The sequence below is a fragment of the Chelonia mydas genome, chromosome 5, assembly GCF_015237465.2.
Source record: "Chelonia mydas isolate rCheMyd1 chromosome 5, rCheMyd1.pri.v2, whole genome shotgun sequence".
NCBI classification, from domain to species: domain Eukaryota; kingdom Metazoa; phylum Chordata; order Testudines; family Cheloniidae; genus Chelonia; species Chelonia mydas.
In genome coordinates, this window is record NC_051245.2 from 94,366,742 (window position 1) to 94,387,627 (window position 20,886).

The window sequence follows — 20,886 nt, forward strand, 5'->3', positions numbered from 1 at the left end:
CATGCTATGGGACAAAGAAAACCAGCTAAACATACATGGAATGTTTATATATGATGTATATGTAAGCAATGAGCTAAATATTTATTAATTACTACCAATATTGAAACCTTCATTGGCTTTGGTACTGATTGCCGAATTATTAACAGGTTAATTATTCTCACAACCAGAACACTGACATAATTTATAAGGTAACACTACAAGCAAGGTAACAGTCATCATGCACATTACATATAGTGATGAGGAATTAAACAGTTGCTCTACCAAACGAATCAGAATGAACCTGAGCTTTGCCTGAATCTTTCTCAAGGTTCAGAGTATTCTGGATAACCCATTGGTGCCCCCTCATGACCTTTGTGGGATCCATCCATCCATCTACCTCTGCCAAGAGGCCAAAATAGACTTCATCCACTTACCCGTTCTGCAACATTCACCTTCCTTCCACACGGGTTTCAATATTGAAACCATTCGTTTGGCTGATATTACACACCAGTGCAAATGTCAACCACAAATGAGGCTGGGATCACTATAGGCCAAATTCTGAAATCTTCATTCATATTTTACTCAGTCCTTACATGGCATACTGCCAAAGTGTATCTTGCAAACCTCCCATTGCTCCTTTTCTATTAGAGAAAAACAGCCTCCTACTGCTAGCAGCTATTGGAGTTACTTTGTGAGCTTAAATGGCAGTTCCCTGTTCTTCAATGCTAAAGGTAAAGGATTCAAAAGCTGCTAATGACTTTTGGTTGGGAGGGTGGTTATATTTAGAAAAATAAGTCTCCCACATCTCTCCAGAATTTGGCTCATTGTAATGGATGAAAATAAAAAAGGCAAACCTACCCAAAGCTTTGAACATTTGCATTCCTCCATACTTTCCTTCAAACAGAACAGTGTTGTTGAGTGGGTTGAAGGCACGGCACATTCTCACCAAAACCACTTCCAAGCAGCCTGTTGGACAAGGAAAGAGTATGAAAACTACACATACTTCGTTACTGGGATGTTTCAAGGCACTTTTGAAAGCAGAATGTATTACATTTCAAAAAAATTTCTTGCAAAATACCAATGAACAGAAACAACCTTGTGCACAAATGGTGGGATTTACAGCGGGGCTAAAGCACCTAAGTCCAATATTATGTGCCACTGGCATTCACAGTCACTGGCCTGCTCAGCAGACCCCTAACCCTGTAAGTGCCTAAATCCCTAAGGCCCAGATCCACAGAGGTATTTATGTTTCTAACTTCCACTGATTTCAACAGAAGTTAGGAGCCTAAATATCTTTGTAGATCTGGGCCTAGGTGCCTAACTTTCCACTACTGAAGTCCCCAAGGTGCCTAAATGTCAGCAGCGGGGCATGTGCACACCTGCCTAAATCTTGACACTGCACAGCAGCGTGGTGTCTAACTCACGCTGAAACCTGAGGTGGGATTAGAAGTAGGTATTCCCCCACCTATTTGGGGGCTCAATCTGGTAGACGTGCTCAGAGCATGTTGAAACTCACACAAAACAGCAGGGAGAGGATGTTGGCCTTTAGCCCTCCCCCAGGGCATTGGAGACCCAGGTTCAACTTTCCCCTCTACTTAGTGTGGAGCAGGGATTTGAACGTGGGTTTCCTGTCTCCCAGAAAAAATGCCTTCACCCCACGGCTATGGGATATTGTGGGACAGGCCTCTCTCCGTCTCTCTTGTTGAAGCTGTTCCACTTTGATCCCCAGGCTCCATTCCTGCTATGCCAGTTCATATTTAATTATTTGTAAAAAGTTGATCAACTTCAACAGGAGAGATTTAGAGAGCCCCTGCCCATAATATACCATAGCCCAGTGGCTGGGCTATAATGTAGGACACCCCAGTTAAAATCCCTTCTTCATATCAGGCAGAAGTGGAGTTGAACGGAGGGCTTCCCATCCCAGATGAGTGCTCTAAGCACTGGGCTAAAAGTTGTAATAGTGGTTTCTTCCACCACCACTATCGAGCCCTTCACAAGTGCTAGGAAAAAAAATCTATTTTCCGATTTTGTTTTGTTTGACCGGAAATAGAATTTTTCGATACACTGATATTTTTCACAATTTTTTGATTTTCAGTTTTTCTTTTTTGATTGTTCGGAAATGTCATCGAACTGAAAAATCCACTGTTTACCCAGCTCTGCCGTAAAGTTAGGTGCTGCAATACAGAGTGTTGCAGCATCTATGTCCCCCTTGTGAATCCCACTCAAAACACCACACCACAACCTACAATTTGCTGATGGGATCTGAGTAGGAGACAACTCACCCTCCAATCTCTGCCTCTGGCACTGACCAGAGAAGGAAGCAATTCGTGATCCAGTCCCATTTCCCTTCCGTTTAGGGCTCCACTTTTTCTAGGGGCAGTGCATATTATCAGGCCATCCCTAATTTCAGTAGTAGAGCTGGTCAAACATTTTCTGATTAAAAGTTGTTTTTTAAAGGGTTTCATTAAAAAATTTTTACATGAAAGTTTTTGAAAAAGCATCCCAAATTTTTCTATGAAAAGAAAAAAATTAGGACATATTTTCTGGATTTTTTGAAGTTTTTCCATTTAGATATTATGGGGGTTTCCACACTTTCTGATAGTTTTCCAATGTTTGCTAGTTTGAAAACTATAACAAAGTGTTTTCTGACAGTAAATTAGCTTAAAAGTGGAAGTTCTACTTTTAAATGTAAAAAGTGTTTCCCCCTACACACACTTTTCCACACTGTTTCCATGATGTTTTCAGTTGGAAAACTGTAAGAAAGTGTGAAACGTAGGCTTCCCCCCTTTCTCATAATGGAAAAAGAGGGGAAACAGTCAGAGGGTGTAGAATGCAAGGGGGAAAATAACACTTTGTCACATTTTTAAACTTTACCACAGAGAAACCAGAATTTCCTCACAGGAAAAATTCAAAGGGGGATTTTTGAAGGAAACTGTGGGAAAACATCTCAGAATTCTGGCTAGCTCTGCTCAATATGAGCAGCATGAGGGGCAGTAAAACTTTAGCAGTTTATACACTCTGTAGCTAATTAGGGTTCTCTTACAATACATTTTATGTCCAAATGTCATTGAATCTTTTTTTGAAGTGCTCCTGTTTCTTTTGCTTTACCAGTCAAATGAATACAGTTGTTTAATGCAGAAGCTGGATTGTTAATAAGGATATTATTAATTATTCTCATGCTAAGAGCCTTCTTTTCCAGGGAATTTTCTGTATTCCTGCTGGTCCTCTTATTTTTCTGCAGTTTGCACCTGCCTCCAGCATCTTGGTCCCATATTACAGCCACAGCCTTCTGAGCAAGGACTGGATCACACTACCTCTTTCAGAACTGCCTCAGAGTTCTCTGTTGAATGACACAAGGCACTTCTCTAGCTCAAAGAAACTGCCTCATGCTACATCCCAGCCTCTGCCAGATCTGGGGACTAGGGTAGCACAGGGTAATGCAGTTAATAACCAGATGCAGCTTGTTTGATAATACCATTTGGTCCTACTGAGTGACATGGAGTTATTGCAAGCTCACAATTCCTAACAACTAAATGTCACCAGAGTGCATCTTAAAATGATTATTCTAAAAGAAGGGCGGGACTTGCTGTGTGACATGACAGAAAAACTACCCCCTGCCCCCCCCATACACACACCGCAATGCGCACACGCACACAACAGTGTCAATGCATGCTGCCGCAATCCAACCACGCTCACTCCAGTATTAATTATCGCCCACAGGGATTTCTCCTACTAAGTACTGACATAAGATTATAGGTATTGCTATAGGATCATTAAAATGATTAGAGTTGACCAGAGAGGCCAGAGCACCCAGTTCGCATGGATTTGACTAACTAAAATCAAGTGGTGGTTTTAGAAGCAGCAGTTTGGTGATTCAAGCAGCTCAACTCAATAATACCTTACACGGCATGTCAAGCTGGGGCTTGTGGCTTCTGCAATTAACAGTTAAGTTTTTCTGTAAATGAAAAACACAATTGACTTTAGAGGGAATGGGATCTGAAGACATGAATGTTATTAACGCAGAAGATCACGTAGGGTTTACATGTGTGGGGAGGCAAGGTTGTGATGGGGAGAAGTAAGGTTATTTGAAGAGAGAATGATTGACTAAACCACTCACCTGATTTAAGGAGTAGAATTTGATCATTTTGACAGAGCTCCATGAAGCCTGTTATCCGCTTTGCAAACTCCACTACGTACTGAATAGCATGAGTGATCTGGATGGCACACTGCTGCCACAATGCTTCTCTTGCCTTCCAAAGGAAATATGCAATAAAAAATAAAGCAGTAAGCAAACAGAATGTTCAGAGGCAAAACGACACAATGCTGTGTTACACAAAGTGTGCAATTTAGATTTTATAATAGACAGAGCCGGTAACTCCACTTACAATCAAGGTGGCCTGACTCTTCTCATTATAAGACCCTATTTGCAGTTGCTTATAACTTTGCCAAACTTTAACTGTTTGGGCTGAAATTTTCCATGCTGGGTGTCTGCCTCTGGCTGAAGATTTTTTTGGAAAAATTCAGCCAAATCATGTCAGCGTTTTACAAGAACAAGGCTAATGACAAATACATTGTTTTGCTCATGTAAATTTTTTTTTTAAAAGCTCTAGTGCCTCCATGCTTTGGAGGAAGGACATGAAATCTGCTACTTTTGACTCTCTCTCTGTTTGCCTCAGTTCCCCATCTATAAAATGGGGATAACACCCTCTCACCTGACAGGGATGTTGTGAAAATAAATTCACTAATATATGTGAAGCCCTCTGAAACTATAGTGATGAGAACCATAGAAAAGCTCATGAAGAAATTAATCGTTCTCTTTTCAGAGCAAGGTTTGGCTAGAGTGCAGTAAACAAGGTGTAGGGCTGCACATTGAACAAAGAGGAGAAAAGAAAATATTGAATAGCTGCTCATTAAGGGGGCACTGTCATTCTGTGCACTGGATTTGTCAAGCTCCTGTGGAAAAAAATAAAGTATTTGAGAAGGTAATTAAAGACTGTATCATAATTCAGACATACAAGGGAGGGAGGTGAATTAAGATTGCACAGGCTTAAAGCTGGCATTTCCCAACTTTTGAGTGCTTGACTTGGAAACCTTTGTGATGTTTAAACATAGTTTTTTGTGTATATAATAATATATATATTACACAAAAAACTATGTTTAAACATATATATATATGGGCTAGATTAAAAAAAGTAACAGGAGTGGTGATGTTGACCATTGCCACACCTATCTTTCAGGTGCCTAGAAAATCCCTGGGATTCACAAAGACCGAGTTCAGCAGTTAGACTCCCTATATAATGAATAGGGGGAGTTAGGTACCTCAGAGTGGAATTCTTGACTAAGCTAGCCAATGGGAGGTGCCTAGCCAAGGGATGTGTGCGAAGCCCTGCCTCCCTCTTGGAGATAGGAGCCTCCCTCCGTTTGGGATTCTCAGTCTCCCCTTTCAAAGCTATTGTATTGTGGATGCATAATGAAGGAATCATGGTGGGGTGGGGTGGGGAGAAAGCGCAAAAGCACGAAGTGACTCTGTAGCCTGCTGGTTAGAGTAATCATGTGGGAGACCCAGGATCCAGTTCCCCTGCTCTAATGACTTTTTAAATTGTTTATCCACAGTGGAACGGCTTCAGCATGAGAGACTGAAGAAGCCCTACATCAGAATATCCTATAGCATACTGTTTAGAGCACACACTGCAGAGATGACAGGCCCCTGTTCAAATCCCTTTGATTCCTCAGGTGGAGGGGGAAGTTGAATTGGGGGGGCTCCCAAATCCAGGGGGGGAAGTACCCTAATCAAACATTATGAGAGAGGTCTTCTACCATCCAGGTGTTTGGGGTAAGCTCATCTAGAGGGTCCCGCTCTGATAGGAAAATTCTGAGATCGCCTACCAGATCAGGAACCACAGGTGGATTTAAACCAAGGCCAAGTGTGGCAGACTGCAACAAAACAGATTTATCGCAGAAGGATATTCCCTAAAGATTTCTCTCTCAATAACAAGCATAGGCTTAAAAATGCATCAGCATTGTTGGTTCATGCCTCGCTCTGGGCCTTAGTCCTCTGGATGCCTGGTATTGGGTTGCAGTCTGCATGCACAGAGACAGAAACAAACGCACCTACGGAAAAAAAATTCTGCACAAATTAGGGTGCTGAACAAATGTAGGTGCTTATGGGGTTTGGCAGTAGCTGAGTGGGGGTTCTGTGAACCCTAGTAGGGCCTGATTCTGGGATTTAGGCACCTAAAGTGGCAGTTAGGTGCCTAAGTCCTTTTGTGAATCTAGCCTATATCTATCTCTTTCTACATATAGATATAAATGAATGACAACTAGGCAATGTAAATATGCAAATATATTGCTAGCAAAGGAAATAGACTAATGCTATTTAGTCACCTTGTTGAACATTTCTGCTGGGTTCAAAACCTTTTCAAAATACCATTAAAGTGTAATTACAGTCAAAACAATGACCCCACAAAATCAGGACCTTCTTGTTCAATTTATCACCTTTGTGTGTGTGCATGCGCGTGCACAAGTGTATCTTTGGACTACATCTGCCACAGGTGAGTTTCGACTCCTGTTATCATTGAGGAGCCAACAGAGCTGTCAAAGAACAAACTGAACTCTATTCTACTTTGTCTAAATTCTGATTGCTGAATCATAATTATTGGTGAAAATGAAAAAAGCAGAAGAACTCAGCTTGATTTCCCCTGCCTCGGCTGAATTTGAAGAGCTGCAAGTGGGAGAAATATTCTGAATGAATTTGATATGGGAATCATAGGGGGAGAATAAATATACAACCAAATAAAGGCATTTTTACAGCCACTTTTCAACAGTATTACCACACTTTACAGAGTGTGTTAAACTCTGCATTATCTACTGTCGACAGGTGATGGAGATTCACTTTCTTTGCAATAAAAAACACTCATTTTTCCACATGAAAATGGGGACAGTTTTAACAGTTGTCATAAATATGTTAAACAAATCTATCTTCTGTTTTGAAAACTCTTCCAACATATGGAGTCTAATCCTGCTCCCAATAAAATCAACTGCAGTTTTGGGAAAAGATCAGGCCCATGGAAACAAATAATTAATATGGGAGGCTGATTTTATCACCATTTTCTTTTCCCTGATATTATGCTACCAGCATACACACTAGTAAACTGTTATTTCTATTTTAAAATGCCATTCTCACATCTTCAGTTGCCAAGTTTTTCTAATATCAAACTGCTATTTCCCACCCCAAAAGTTTAAAGTTTAACTGGGTATTGATCAACAAGTCCTTGCCAAATATACTGCACTGAATCACTATAAATCGCAAGGAGAAGGGGAAGCAAGAGAAGTAGTGTTAGGGTATTGTACCTTGCTCTGGTATACTTTAATTTCTTCATACGTGTGGGTTTGCCATGCTAGCTGGTGTAGTTCATCCATTGTATATTGACACGTCTCCAAATGGGACTTAATGATATTCTGTGCAATTCGATCTAAGAAATGGGGGGAAAGCAGAAAGTCACATGAATAGTAATTTGCAATAGCAGAATTTTGAAGACATAAACGTTGCGGGGCATGATCAGTAGACAACACTATATTTTATGACATAGGTGACTGGACAATGTCACATTTATCAATGTTTTCGTATTTAGCTAGTTATCGTTTGAGCTGTGGAAACGTTGCTTATTAAATCCAGAGCCACAAGAAATTTGCTTGGTTGTGGATTACAAAATTAAAAATAGCCAGCCTTTGGGTGAAAATGTACCCAGTTAAAATTGGAAATGAAAGTTTTATCTGTATCCGGATAGGCACACATTTTTAGAAACCAAGGGTGGTATTTTCATATGTATTTTGAAATGGAGCAGCAGCAGAAAAACCTCATACACAAATGATAATGTATTCCTCAGAAAGAGGCAGTACATTCAAGGTGCTTTAGCCAGACTTGGGCAGGAACAGCATAGCTTCTTCATCATTGTCTACATCACTCTCAATCTCTCCTGTTGCAGCTGTTCCACTTTGTATAAATAATTATATATTCATTGGGCCAGAGAGAGAGTGAGAAAATGACTCTGTAGTCTGGTGGTTAGGGAACTCATCTGGGAGGGAGAACACCTGGATTCCAGTCCCTGTTCCAGTGAATAATTAATTATTTATACAAAGTGGAACAGCTGCAACAGGCGAGATTAAGAGAGACCCCACACCTCAATGGTTTGATGGCTAGTGCAGTCATATGGAAGAGAGGAGATTTGGGTTCAAGTCCTTGCTCTGAAGCAAGGATTTGAACCTAGGGCTCCCATATCACAGGTGAGCATCCTGTCCACTCGGTTGTTAGGGGATAGGGAGTAGTGATGCTGCAACCACTTTGTGAATGGTGCTTAACTCCCCTTGTGATTCTAACCCCAAAATCAAAATATTTCATTCTGATGTTTCCTTTTTTTTTAAATGGAAAAAATTCACCAAAATCAACATAAACTCACAAAAATGATTTGGTCAACGTGAATGTGTCTGTTGCTGTGAAAAAGAGTTGCAGCCAAAATCTTTCACCCAGCTCTAGTAATAACAACAAAAGGGCATATTAGTGACTGCGAAGGGTCTATTCCATATTATTGTCCAGGAGAGAGAGGTAGAACCTTTGTTTCAGGGTACCAGGTTGCCTTATTTTGTCACACTAATAACCTACTGTATATCTGGTCATGCTGGGAGAAAGGGATGAAAAAGAAAATCCTGGGAAGGGAGTAGAGAAGATACAGGAAAGTAAGAAAACTACAGCAGACAAGTCAGGGACTTGGGTGTAAAATCTTCATACCGAGTAACAGCAGGTCTCAATGCACCCATCTCTTGACTGTACTATGGCTGGAAGGAAAACCACTTTCCTCCACTTAAATCTGTCAGGGCAAAAGCAGTAGTTTTGCTAGCATGAAGTGACCATGCCTAATAGCTGTGGAATGGGTTAAAGCAGACCATCGGCCCTGGCTTGTTCAGGTAGTGTTCTGGAGGAGAGGAGGTGAGTCCCATTTATAGTTTTAGAAGGAAACCACGTGAAAATTGACTTGTTATCATGGTTTTACCCAGAATTTAGACAAAGCCTAGCAGTCTCACTTTAAATATTTCAGGTTAATTCAATCTCCAAACTCAAATTATAACTGAGTGGAAAAAAATTCCCCTCTTATTACCCCTTATCCATGTGTTATTCAGAGTTACTTCACGGACTTCAGTTGAGATACTGTGGATTTACACTGGTTCAAAGCAGCATTCAGCACAAGAACATTTATCACTTCCCAAGAAATTGCATAGTCCATTTGCTGTTGCTGTACAACCAAGATGTTAGAAAAAATTTCCCACATACTTATTGATCAGGCTCAACAATGAATTAATCTAATATAAATTATACTTAAAAATAAACCAGACTACAATTACTTACTCACGTCTATAATATGTTTATAACATTTACTAATCATTTAACTCTTTCTTAACCACTTATAAATGAAGAGTTAATAAACAGTTTGACCATTATAGATAGTATATAAATGTGTGCATATACAATATGTATAATACTTATACAAAATATATGTGCTTGTATTTTATGCATGCGCGCACGCACACACACACATACTCTCTCAACTTAATAAACAGCATGCTAAAAGATTCCTACATACCACATGGAAAAAATAGCCCCATGAACAAGAAGATCCAGTTCTGTCCAACCACTGGGCAGTATGCAGTGTGAGACAGGGAAGAATTTGCCCCAAATTTCTGGTTTCATATTAAAATGATGTTAACTTAGCTGAAGCAAGACTATGAAAATAGGGATTTGTAAAATATGCCTTTGAAAATTTCCAGGGCATTTTTCAGGACTGAAAATTATTTGCTAAGGGTGTGGCAAGCGCTAAAGATTTTATTGTCTCTTCCCTTCTCTCAAGGGAATCAGAGAAGGCTGATTTTTTTTAAAAAAGTGATTCAAAGAAAACAATTTTATAAACACCAAATCTCAGTTTTTATCCCCAGAAAATGAGCTATTTTTTCTTAAAAAGAAAACCAAAATTAGAATAATTAAAAAACACAAATCTGAAAGATTGCTCTGCTCATAAATAATCTCAAAGCACAACCACTTAAAAATGCTTTAGATTATGGTTAACTCCATTTGGGATTCTTTTTATCACTATAAACTAGCAGGCTTCCATTTAATCCTTATTTAACTCACCCAAATATATCTCTATGTTGCAGTACATGCAGTCCAGGCTAAAAGATCAATCACTGAATTTAAACTCCAGCAATGTCTGGACATAATGGTGGTAAATTAAGGAGGGAGTTTCAGCCTGGACTCTGAATGGTCTTAGCTCCTATGGATGTCATTAAGATATAACACTAAATACATTAATCTTAAGGTAATGAGAATTACGTATATGATGTTTGCTGGAAACATATTGAACCATAGCAAACCTGACTGCAGAAATTAAGCTCAAGGTGAAGGGCTTGTTTACACTGAGGAGGATTTAACCAGATGGAACTGAAGTGCAGTCAACTTGTAAGACTGAAGTGCAGTCAACTAAAGTGCAGGAACTTGTAAGTTTTTTTAATCAAAATATCTGACAGTGGAAACATAATTTTAACTTGCATTGCATTTTTCCAGACTATGTTGCAAACCATGTTTTAGCCCTATGCTCTTGGGGCTAGTATATTCATTTCCTTTCTACTGACTTCAAGTTCTTGCTTGCGGTTTTCATTGATTCTTCCTACCCCACCCTCCACCTTTCCTTATATAAAGCAAGAATTATTTATACTTTTGTTATAAAGAAAATAAAAAACCATATTACTGCATAGCCTGTAGAGGAGGTAGCTTACTGTTTTTCAGTCAGAACGAGGCACGCTGAAGTTTAACAATGTGAAAAGAATATACACATGCTCTAGCATTACTTGCCTTGAAATACACAAGTGGGTACCATAAGCTAGATGTAACAATCAAATCACTGCTCTCTTATTCTTGTACTTCCTATTTATGTATTTACTTAGGATGAGCTGGTTCTGCGGCCATTCATATGCTCTTCAATATTTTGTGGGGCTGGCATCCAAGTGATAGCTCTGTATAGCTGTACACAGAACTGTTTCCCATATATTAATTGTTTCTTGAGCTGATGTTAAAACCCATCTAGGTGTATGAAGGCCTGGGGAAAGCATGCTGCCTTCCAAAATGAACCAGGTGCAAAGATAGACTTGAAATTCTGGTGCTGCAGGCCAGCTAAGTCTGACTGTATCATGAAAAGGATATGCTTGGTCTCTAGGGAAAGGATCCTGACAGCTCACTCTGTTGGCTGATTAGAAAGATGTATAAGCATCAGAGGAAACTGCTTGCCTGCTTTCAGAGATGGCAGTCATGAAAAGGAAAAGGTTAGTGTTAAAATGGCAAGTGTTGGGCTGATGGGTTTTGCACAAGCCATTGACAAGAGAGAGATGAAAAGTAAAAGTATGGGCTTTCTGAGGGACAAGCAACACAAGATACTTCAGGTAAAAAGAGCAAAGTGTACAGAATATCTTCTTGTCACAACGCTCTAAGGGCATTACATCTTTCTGGGCATTTTTGGTAGGTCAGTAGTAGTACTTTAGTAGGTCAGTCAGGGAGCCGCAATTGATGCAATGTTGGGGCTGAACTGGAGATAATATCCTGCCAGGTCAGTAAGTGGCATGTCTGTCTTGTGATCTGGGGTGTAGGGCACGAGTTTAATGTATGGCTTTTATCTAGCATACGTTTGTGGAGGCCTCTACTTACCTCATTATCCTTCGAACCAGTGGAATGGGGGAGTGTCCCATCAAAAAGACAAAAACCAACTGTTTCAGCAGTGCTGAGAAAGAGAGATGTTCATATAGCATACATGATAGCTCAGTATGAAACAAACAGAGCTGGTCATATTATGGAGGGAAGGGTCTCTTGGAAAATACCGACTTTTTGGCAAAAAATCAAACTCTGAAATATTTTAGCTAAAACCAAACATCGTTCAATGCAATAATGCTGCCACAGTGCCTCATGAGAGTTGTAGTTTGGGGGCTTCATCTTTCCATTCTCCTCTATAGGCCAGCCTCCCTGGTCAGAGTACATCTCCCATGATTCACCATGGGTTCACCTTGTTGAGACAGTGCCAAATTATTACGAATTGCTGTGATTTATATGAATGAATGTGATAAGCATGAGTTTTGTATGGCTTGGTATCCCTGAACTTGCTAGAGGATTCTGGGAGCAGAATTCTCTTACCATTAGATGAATGATGTGGAAAACTACTGGAGGTGCTGAAACTGCACTCGAATGGTTAATAACATCTCGATGGGCGTGTATGTTTCAATGTCGAACTTTGGAATACATCAGCAGAGAACCAGCTCACAAGGTAAAAAACACATAAAATCATATGATCGATAGGCTTAGTGCAGGCTGACATGCGTCAAAATGACCCTTTTTGGATAACGTCACTCTAAGAGCTTAAGCGGGTGATTGATGAGAGGGTAAATGTTGATTGAGATTTGGTCTGGATCTGTTCTGCAGCCCCTCCTTCCAAAAAATTAATTAGAGAAAACCAGTGACAAATGCCCATGAGGCATATTTCTGGGATATGTGACTCCTTTGAGAACAAAAAGGTATAAATGCTAAGCAAAGTATATTAGTTAAGTTAGTTCCCCAATTAACATCAGACGAGGTTTGAGACTGTGAGACAGAAGTACTCGGGATGACCTAGACTCTGCTTCGGGTGACATTTAACAGACCAAGTACCTAAAAGGGGAAAGAAGAGAAGAAAAGAAGTCTCCGGCTAGAATTGGTAGGTATATCTGCCTTGTTTGCTAATCAGGATACTGTGTAAGGCAAACATAGTTACTGAGGGTTTATGCTTGGGGAGCTAAGGCTTATAGTAAAAGACGTGCACTGTGTAACCTTAACGACTTGTGTGATTCTTTCTCAAATAAATTATTCTGCATTAAGCATATGGGTTTCCAAATTTCCACTGGTACGGGTAACATCTGCCCAGCCATGGGTCATTAAAGATCCGTTTCAACATTGGTAGCAGAAGATGGTTTACCATGCTAGTGGGAAAAGCTACCATGAACTGGTAAGGCAAGCTAAAAGGAACAATATATTGTCTTAAAGCATTGTATGGTGCCGAGAACTGGGGAAATATAGCTCGGAACCAGAATATTTTGGTAAGCCAAGTTAAAATATTGTTTTGAGATATTGTATGGTGCCGGGGAACCAGGGGTTAAATACAGCTTGGAACCAGTATATTGAGAGAGAGAGAAACACACAAGTACGCAGGGTTGTATCAGTATCATCTTAAAGCCCATGATGTTCTGCAAGCGTAAGCAAGGCGGGTTTACCTCAGAGGACAAGGGCGACACCTCAAAGCCTCCGGGTATGGTGGATAAGTGTTTACTAAAACAGGCATGTGAAAGACTGGCTGATGCAGTCCCCACACTGCATGAGAAAGGTTTGGACAATTTGTTGTTGGGGTATCAAAAGGGTTACACTCCTAAGCCCAAACATCAGCACAAGTCATCTGTGCTATGTATCATGCTGTAAATAAGCTTGCAAAGGAGCAAGATGTTTTGGAATGTCACCAAGATGTTTTGGAATATCAGCAAGAAAGTTTAGAACAGGAATTGGAAAAACTAAAATTGCAAAATGAAAACCTGAAATTGGACCTGCAAACTGCTGTAGCACAGAATGTAACCAAGGCTCAGCAGATAACAGCTTTAACTTATACATGTCAGGACTTAGAGGAAAGAATAAATATACAGGAGGAAGATGAGCCCCTTCCAGGACCTCTGGTAACCCAGTCAGTAGTGGTAGTGCAAATGCCTCAGCCTCCACGGCAAATACAAGAGGAAGTAATTCATCCTCTGACTGAAACTGAAAAGCGGACACTGGCTAAACAATTGGGTTCTTTGACTAAGAGAATGTGTTTGTCTAGGCTGTTGGGACACATGGTTGGAAAACATCTAGATCTCAGAGATTTAAGAGAATTGATAATAACGTGTGCTGGCCCTAGCAAGGAATGACATTGTTGGCAGAAATTGAGGCAGAGTGAAGCAAAGATGACAGAGATGGTGCTATCTGGAAGGTAGCTTGATATTTTCTGACCTCTGAAGTACGGAAATCAGTTTTGTTGATGCATCAGGAAGAAGAGGAATCTGTTATGGCTTATTGTACTAGATTGTTGTTGGTATGCTCTCTGGCTGGAATTGAGGAGAAACAGGTGAAAGATTTAATATCTTGGATGGATTTAGGTCAAGCAGAAAGGGTAGTAAGTGGAACAAGAAGTTCTCCTCAGAGAACTTCCTACAGTAATCAAGCAAGCTATAATGGCTCCAACCATGCTGACTTGGGACGTGGTAGTTGCAATGAAATAGGACAAGGCAGAGAACAGTATGGTAGGAGACGTGAAATGTCTCGGTGTGGGGGATCATTGTGAGCACATGCATGGGCACAACTTCAGGAATGGGGTGCAGATATAGCTCGTTTGGCTAGGCAACCTCTGGAGACTTTGTTAGCTTGTTTAAGTGATTTGAGGGCAAGGGCTAGATCACAGTCAACGCTCCCAGCAGGAGCTAAGGCTGGTGAGACCGTGGAACAGTTTGTTATTCCAGGAATTGGCTCAGATGGACACGGTGACTCCCTGTCAGGGCGGCTCCACATTTCAGTAAAGGTGCCTCTCCCTTAGCAACCCCGTCCCCAAGCTTGGATATTAGTGGCCAAATTACATCCCCACAAAACTGGTAAACCCTACGTGGAAGCGGGGACAAAGGAAACATATCAGGGTTGCTAGCATTAATTGACACAGGAGCAGAGGCAACTTCAATTAAATCAGTGCAGGAGGATGTGCAGAGAGAATAAATCATTCCTTTGTTTGGATTCCATAGCAAAGAAGTAAAAGGGACCTTATTAATACATCTGCCATGGATAGTAGGTCAGACTAAATTTTAAACAGATAGAGTGGTTTGTAACAGCTTTACTGAGGAAGCTATATTGGAAGTAGATGTGGTACAACAGGACTTAATTTGGCAGGAGGCTGTTTGTGGGAAAAAAGAGGGAGTCTGAACGAGTGGATAATTTCAGAAGGATTAAGAAAGTGGGCCTGCAAGGCTATGGCAGCTGCGGCACTGCCAGACAATGAGTGAATGCGGGAATTTCCCATGGTTTGGGCTAGAAAAGAAATCTGAATGTGAAGACATAGAAGCAGCAGTGGAAATGGCTTTACAAATTTTTCCACCAACTGCTCAGTATTCCTACCCAGCAGAAGCTGTTCCACATATAGAAGAACTGTTGCAGGATTTGAAAACACAGAGGGTAGCAGTAAAATGTCAAAGTCCTTACAACTCCGCAGTCTGGTCTGTACGGAAACTGGGCGGCAAATGGCATCCCACAACTGATTATAGAAAACATAATAAAGCTACAGTACCTATGGTCCTAATTGTAGCCCACCTTCCAACTTTAATGACCAGAGTAGTGGCCATGGCTAAATGGTTCTTCATACTGAACATTGCTAATTGTTTCTTTGCTATTCCATTAACCTCTTTAAATTAATAACAGACTAAGTTATGAAAACTCCTGGGTTCCTGTTAACACCAAAGAAACAAATCCTTGAGTGGGTACGAAAGAAGATCTGGGTGGCAAATTTGGTGCAAACAGTTAAAAACATTTGGACAGGGAAAAAAAATCAACGCAGAAAAAAAAAGACCAGAAGGAACAACTGAAATATCAATGAAAAATAGAGAACAAGGTGATGCTTAAAAAACTGGTAAACAAAGGTAAAATAAAACCTATATAAAAGGAACTCTTTCCAGTTAAGTATGTGTCCAGTCTTGGGGCAGTTTTAGTAAACACTTTGGATGGAGATGTGTGAAGATATTCTGATCAAATCAAATTATACTTGCCAACAGACTAGTTATAACAATTATCAGAAATGAATGCACAGTGTGTACTAACCTATAAGGCCTGGTCAGACGTGTTTGCTTTTTGTTTGCTTATATTTTTGCAGGTTAACCTATGAATTTATGAAAGCTGGAAGCATGCTGTGAAGTTTGCTTCATTTTGTTGCTTCTGGGCTTGTTTTCTGTATGATTGCTGGACCTGTTTGTGCCATAGGACTCTATCCAAAGAATAAGCCAGAAGATTGCTAAGTTACTACTCAAATTTTAATACAATGATCACCCTTATTAGGGGCACAAATATAAGAATATAAGAATGGACATACTGGTCAGACCAAGAGTCCATCTAGCCCAGTATTCTGTTTTCCGACAGTGGCCAATGCCAGGTGCTTCAAAGAGAATGAACCGAACAGGCAATCATCAAGTGATGCAACTTTTGTTGCTCATTTCCAGCTTCTGGCAAACAGAGGCTAGGGACACCATCCCATCCCATCCTGACTAATAGCCATTGGGACCTATCCTCCATACATTTATTTGGTTCTTTCTTTTTTTAAATGTTTTTGTTATAGTCTTGGCCGTCACAGCGTCCTTCTCCAAGAAGTTCCACAGGTTAACTATGTGAAGAAAATATTTCCTTTTATTTTAAACCTGCTGCTTATTAATTTTATTTAGTACACCTAGTTCTTGTGTTATAATAAAAAGTAGATAACACTTTCTTATTTACTTTCTCAACACTAGTCATGATTTTATGGATCTCTATCATATTCCCTCCTTAATCATAACTTTTCCAAGCTGAAGAGTCCATGTCTTATTAATCTTTTATCATGTGAAGTTGTTCCAGACCCCTGATCATTTTTGTTTTTTTTCTGTGCCTTTTCCAATTCCAATATATCTTACTGAAGACGTGGGCATACCATGGATTTATATTTAAATAGGCAAGGGATAGATAATGAAACAGAAAATCCTTTCCTAATGATTCCCAATATTCTGTTAGCTTTTTTTTTTTGATGGCTTCTGCACATTGGGTGGATGATTTCATAAAACTATCCACAATAATTCTAAGATTTCTTTCTTGGATGGTGGCAACTGATTTGAACCCCATTATTTTATATAATTGGGATTATGTTTTCCAATGTGCATTATTTTGCATTTATCAACATAAATGTTCATTTGCCATTTTCTTGCCCAGTCACCCAGTTCTGTAAAATCCCTTTGTAACTTTTTGCAATCTGCTTTGCAAAACTTTTTGCAATCTGGCTGGGGAGCACAGCCTATAAAGGAGAATAGGGACATGACAACTGAACTACAACTCCTATGAGGCACCAAAGTAGTGTAACCAAATTAAACTATTTATTAACTATTTATTAACTATTTTGAGTAGTTTTATATCATCTGCAAATTTTGCCACCTCGCTGTTTACCCCCTTTTTCCCCCAGATCATTTATAAATATGTTTAACAGATCTGGTCCCTGTACAGATTCCTGGACACCACTATATACCCTCTTTCTGTTCTAAAGAATGACCGTTTATTTGTTCCAAAAACCTCCTTTAATGATACTTTAACCTGGGACAGTTCCTCAGATTAACCGTGGTCACCCAGTGGCCTCACTGATTGTTTAACAGGTGTGTAGAAAATAAAACAAACCTACCGATAAAAGTATTCAATTAACCTGTTTAAACCCTTAACATACTGAAGAAATAGAAAAAAATCCCCAAACCTGAAAGTAGCCTCCAAGGTTAATAATCCGAGGGAGGGAAAAGTTCTGAAAAAGCTTTTGGAAAGTCTAAATTCCAATACTGGGGTAGATAACGGTACAGATTTGATCAAAGTGCCAACCAAAGTAAACCTTACTGTGGGAGACAACTTGGAACCAATCCCTGCAAAAGTGCTGTACAGGAGTACAATCAGTACACTCTGAGAATCAAGGAGAAAGAATGGATCAAGAAATGGGATACTCTGTATTGGAAGTAAATGAACTCCTGGGGAAGAGTGTTTTGGAAATTGTTAAACAAATAAAAAATATTTGTTCAGGATTGTTCTGGAGGAAAGTGTGTATAGAAGCCCAGGGAATCTTGGGAGAACAATGAAGAGATATCTTGAAACAAAGTCGCAGAGGTAATTGGCCAGAGACCAATTAATTGGGCATTGAGTTATTACTCCTATATTAACCAATTGTTCCAAGATACCTGGAAGGTCCAAGTGCATACATGTACCATACACCAGTGCGCCCTTATCCTTTCTGGTATAGCTAATGGAGAGGTACAAGAAGTGTATCCAGTAATATATGCAAGCGCCTGAGGAAATGAAACAGGGTACTATGAAATAGTGCCAGAGGGAAATGAGGGATTATGGTGGATACCCAGAAAGGGATGAAAACAAATAATAGGAGCCCAATGGGAATGGGTCACCTTAATTTAAAAAAAAAAAAAAAAAAGGAACTGGAATTTGGAATTAAAAAAAAAAAGGGGGGGGGGTAATGTGACAATAAAACAATCACCACACTTGTAATAATTGAAAAAAAATACACTTCCTTGAAAATATAAAATTATTTAAAAAGTTGCAGAAAACTTAAGATCTAAAACGTGTGTTTGGTATAATGTTGTATGCCAAGTAATAAAATAAAATAAAATTAAATGGGTAATAATATTTCAAATTTGTAAAACAACTGTATTATTTCTGCTATGCTTCTGTTTTAAATACCAAATATGTAAGCAGTATAAAAGTAAAGACAAGCTTTGAAGAAAACTTTTAAAATTAAATTGTCAGATTATGTTTTTAAAGATCATAAAATGAGGCTGTAGGTCAAAAGGAGACACATGATCCAACAATTGACATATTGGTACAATTGGCATGATTGGTGCGATATCACAATTACCTTGGATAATTGGATATCGAGTGAGGGACTGTTGAGACGATGCCAAATCATTATGAATTGCTGTGATTAAAATGAACGAATGTGATAAGCATGAGTTTTGTATGGCTTGGTATGCCTGAACTTGCTAGAGGATTCTGGGAGCAGAATACTCTTAGCATTAGATGAATGTTGTGGAAAACTACTGGAGGTGCTGAAACTGCATTTGAATGGTTAATAATGGCTCGATGGCCGTGTAAGTTTCAACATAGAATTTTGGAATATATCAGCAGAGAACCAGCTCACAAGATAAAAAAACACATACAATCATGCGATAGGTGGGCTTGGTGCAGGCTGACATGGGTCAAAATGACCCTTTTTGGATAACATCACGCTAAGAGCTTAAGTGAATGATTGATGAGAGGGTAAACCTTGATTGAGCTTTGGTCTGGGTCTATTCTGCAGCCTCTCCTTCCAAATATTAATTAGAGAAAACCAGTGATAAATGCTCACAAGGCATATTTCTGGGACATGTGACTCCTTTGAGAACAAAAAGGTATAAATGCTAAGCAAAGTAAATTAGTTAAGTTAGTTCCACAATTAACATCTGAAGAGGTTCAAGACTGTGAGACAAAAGTCCTCGGGGTGACCTAGACCCTGCTTCGAGGGACATTTAACAGACCAAGTACATAAAAGGGAAAAGAAGAGAAGAAAAGAAGTCTCCAGCTAGAATTGGTAGATATATCTGCCTTGTTTGCTAATCAGGATTCTGTGTATGGCCAACATAGTTACTGAGGGTTTATGCTTGGGGAGCTAAGGCTTATAGGAAAAGACATGCACTGTGTAACCTTAACTACTTGTGTGATTCTTTCTCAAATAAATTATTATGCATTAAGCATATGGGTTTCCAAATTCTCATTGGTACTGGTAACATCCGCCCAGCCATGGGCCATTAAAGATCCATTTCAACACTCCTCTTGATGCACTGCATCATGGGAGTCATGGAGATGAAATCTGGCTGGGGAGCACAGCCTATAAAGGAGAATAGGGACATGACAACTGAACTACAGCTCCTATGAGGCACCAAAGTAGTGTAACCAAATTAAACTACTTCTGGTTTTGGTCTATTTTGGTCTGAAGTATGTGGGTTTTGGGCCGCTTTTGGGTTTTGAAACCTTTTGGGTTTTGGGGCACTCATTTTTTGTGCCAAAAAAAATCCAAATTTTCCATGGAAAGCAGATACTTTTCACAACAAAAATCTGTTCAATTGTAAACTCATTTTTCTGCCAAAAAACAATTTTGGTAGATCATTTTCAACTATAGAAAAAGGAACTTACTTACTATATGCAAAACCCAAGGAATACAAGGTCATGAAATACTAGAGAGACCCAGGCAACACATGACATATAATTATCAATTAAACTTTATTTCTGTTCTGTATCTATCTGATTAAATTTCTCAGACCACAGACACTAATATAACTCATTCCAGGCTGATTATACAAAGCCTTAAGCTGGTAAAGGCTGCTTGAACTTGACATGGAAACTTATTTGCTGTTAACTGATTTCTACTCTTAATTCATAGGAATTTCAAAACTAAAAAACACACACAGATATCAAATACCAAAGATTCTGATACCTGAGAACTCCCCACTTTTCTGTTGGGTAGAATTTCATGTTTCTACTAAGACTGACTAGTTTAAGTAAGTCACCTCCTTGCTAAAACAGACCCAGAGTAACAGCATGACCAAGAGAGCTATTTAGGCAATGAAAATATCTTAAAGAAAGCTGAAGCTGCCAGTAGAAATCTGTTTCTTTGGATTTTAGAAGCGCAGACCAGTAGAAGTATTGGTTTCCCCCAAAACAGATGCTAGTGGGGAGATGAACAAGGACTTGGCTTTCTACAAAACCTCAAATACAAATGAATTAAAGGAAAAGAAATGACAGTTTTCCTATAACAGACCTAAAAGCAATTGTCCAACCAGGAATCTAGTTCACTTGAGAATTGATAACAACAGCTGGAACCAAACAAGAGTCATTACCGCTCCCTCACAGCCATGCATATACACTGATGAAACAGACTCTCAAAAGTACTGGAGAAACCATCAAGATTTATTTGAAGTACTTGTGATATCCTAGAGAACTGCTGATGCAGTAGAAAAAGAGGAAATCTC

At 39.5% G+C, this 20,886-nt stretch overlaps 1 protein-coding gene across 1 annotated transcript in view; it reads right to left on the minus strand.

Moving 5' to 3' along the window:
* Positions 1-20,886, minus strand: part of RORB (RAR related orphan receptor B) — a 216,806-nt gene that overhangs the window by 17,299 nt on the left and 178,621 nt on the right. Inside the window, exons 5-7 of the mRNA XM_043547327.1 lie at positions 7,330-7,451; positions 4,097-4,229; positions 838-945 (exon numbers count right to left, since the gene is read on the minus strand). Coding sequence (XP_043403262.1) covers positions 838-945; positions 4,097-4,229; positions 7,330-7,451 — 363 coding nt within the window. The remainder of the gene's footprint in view (positions 1-837; positions 946-4,096; positions 4,230-7,329; positions 7,452-20,886) is intronic.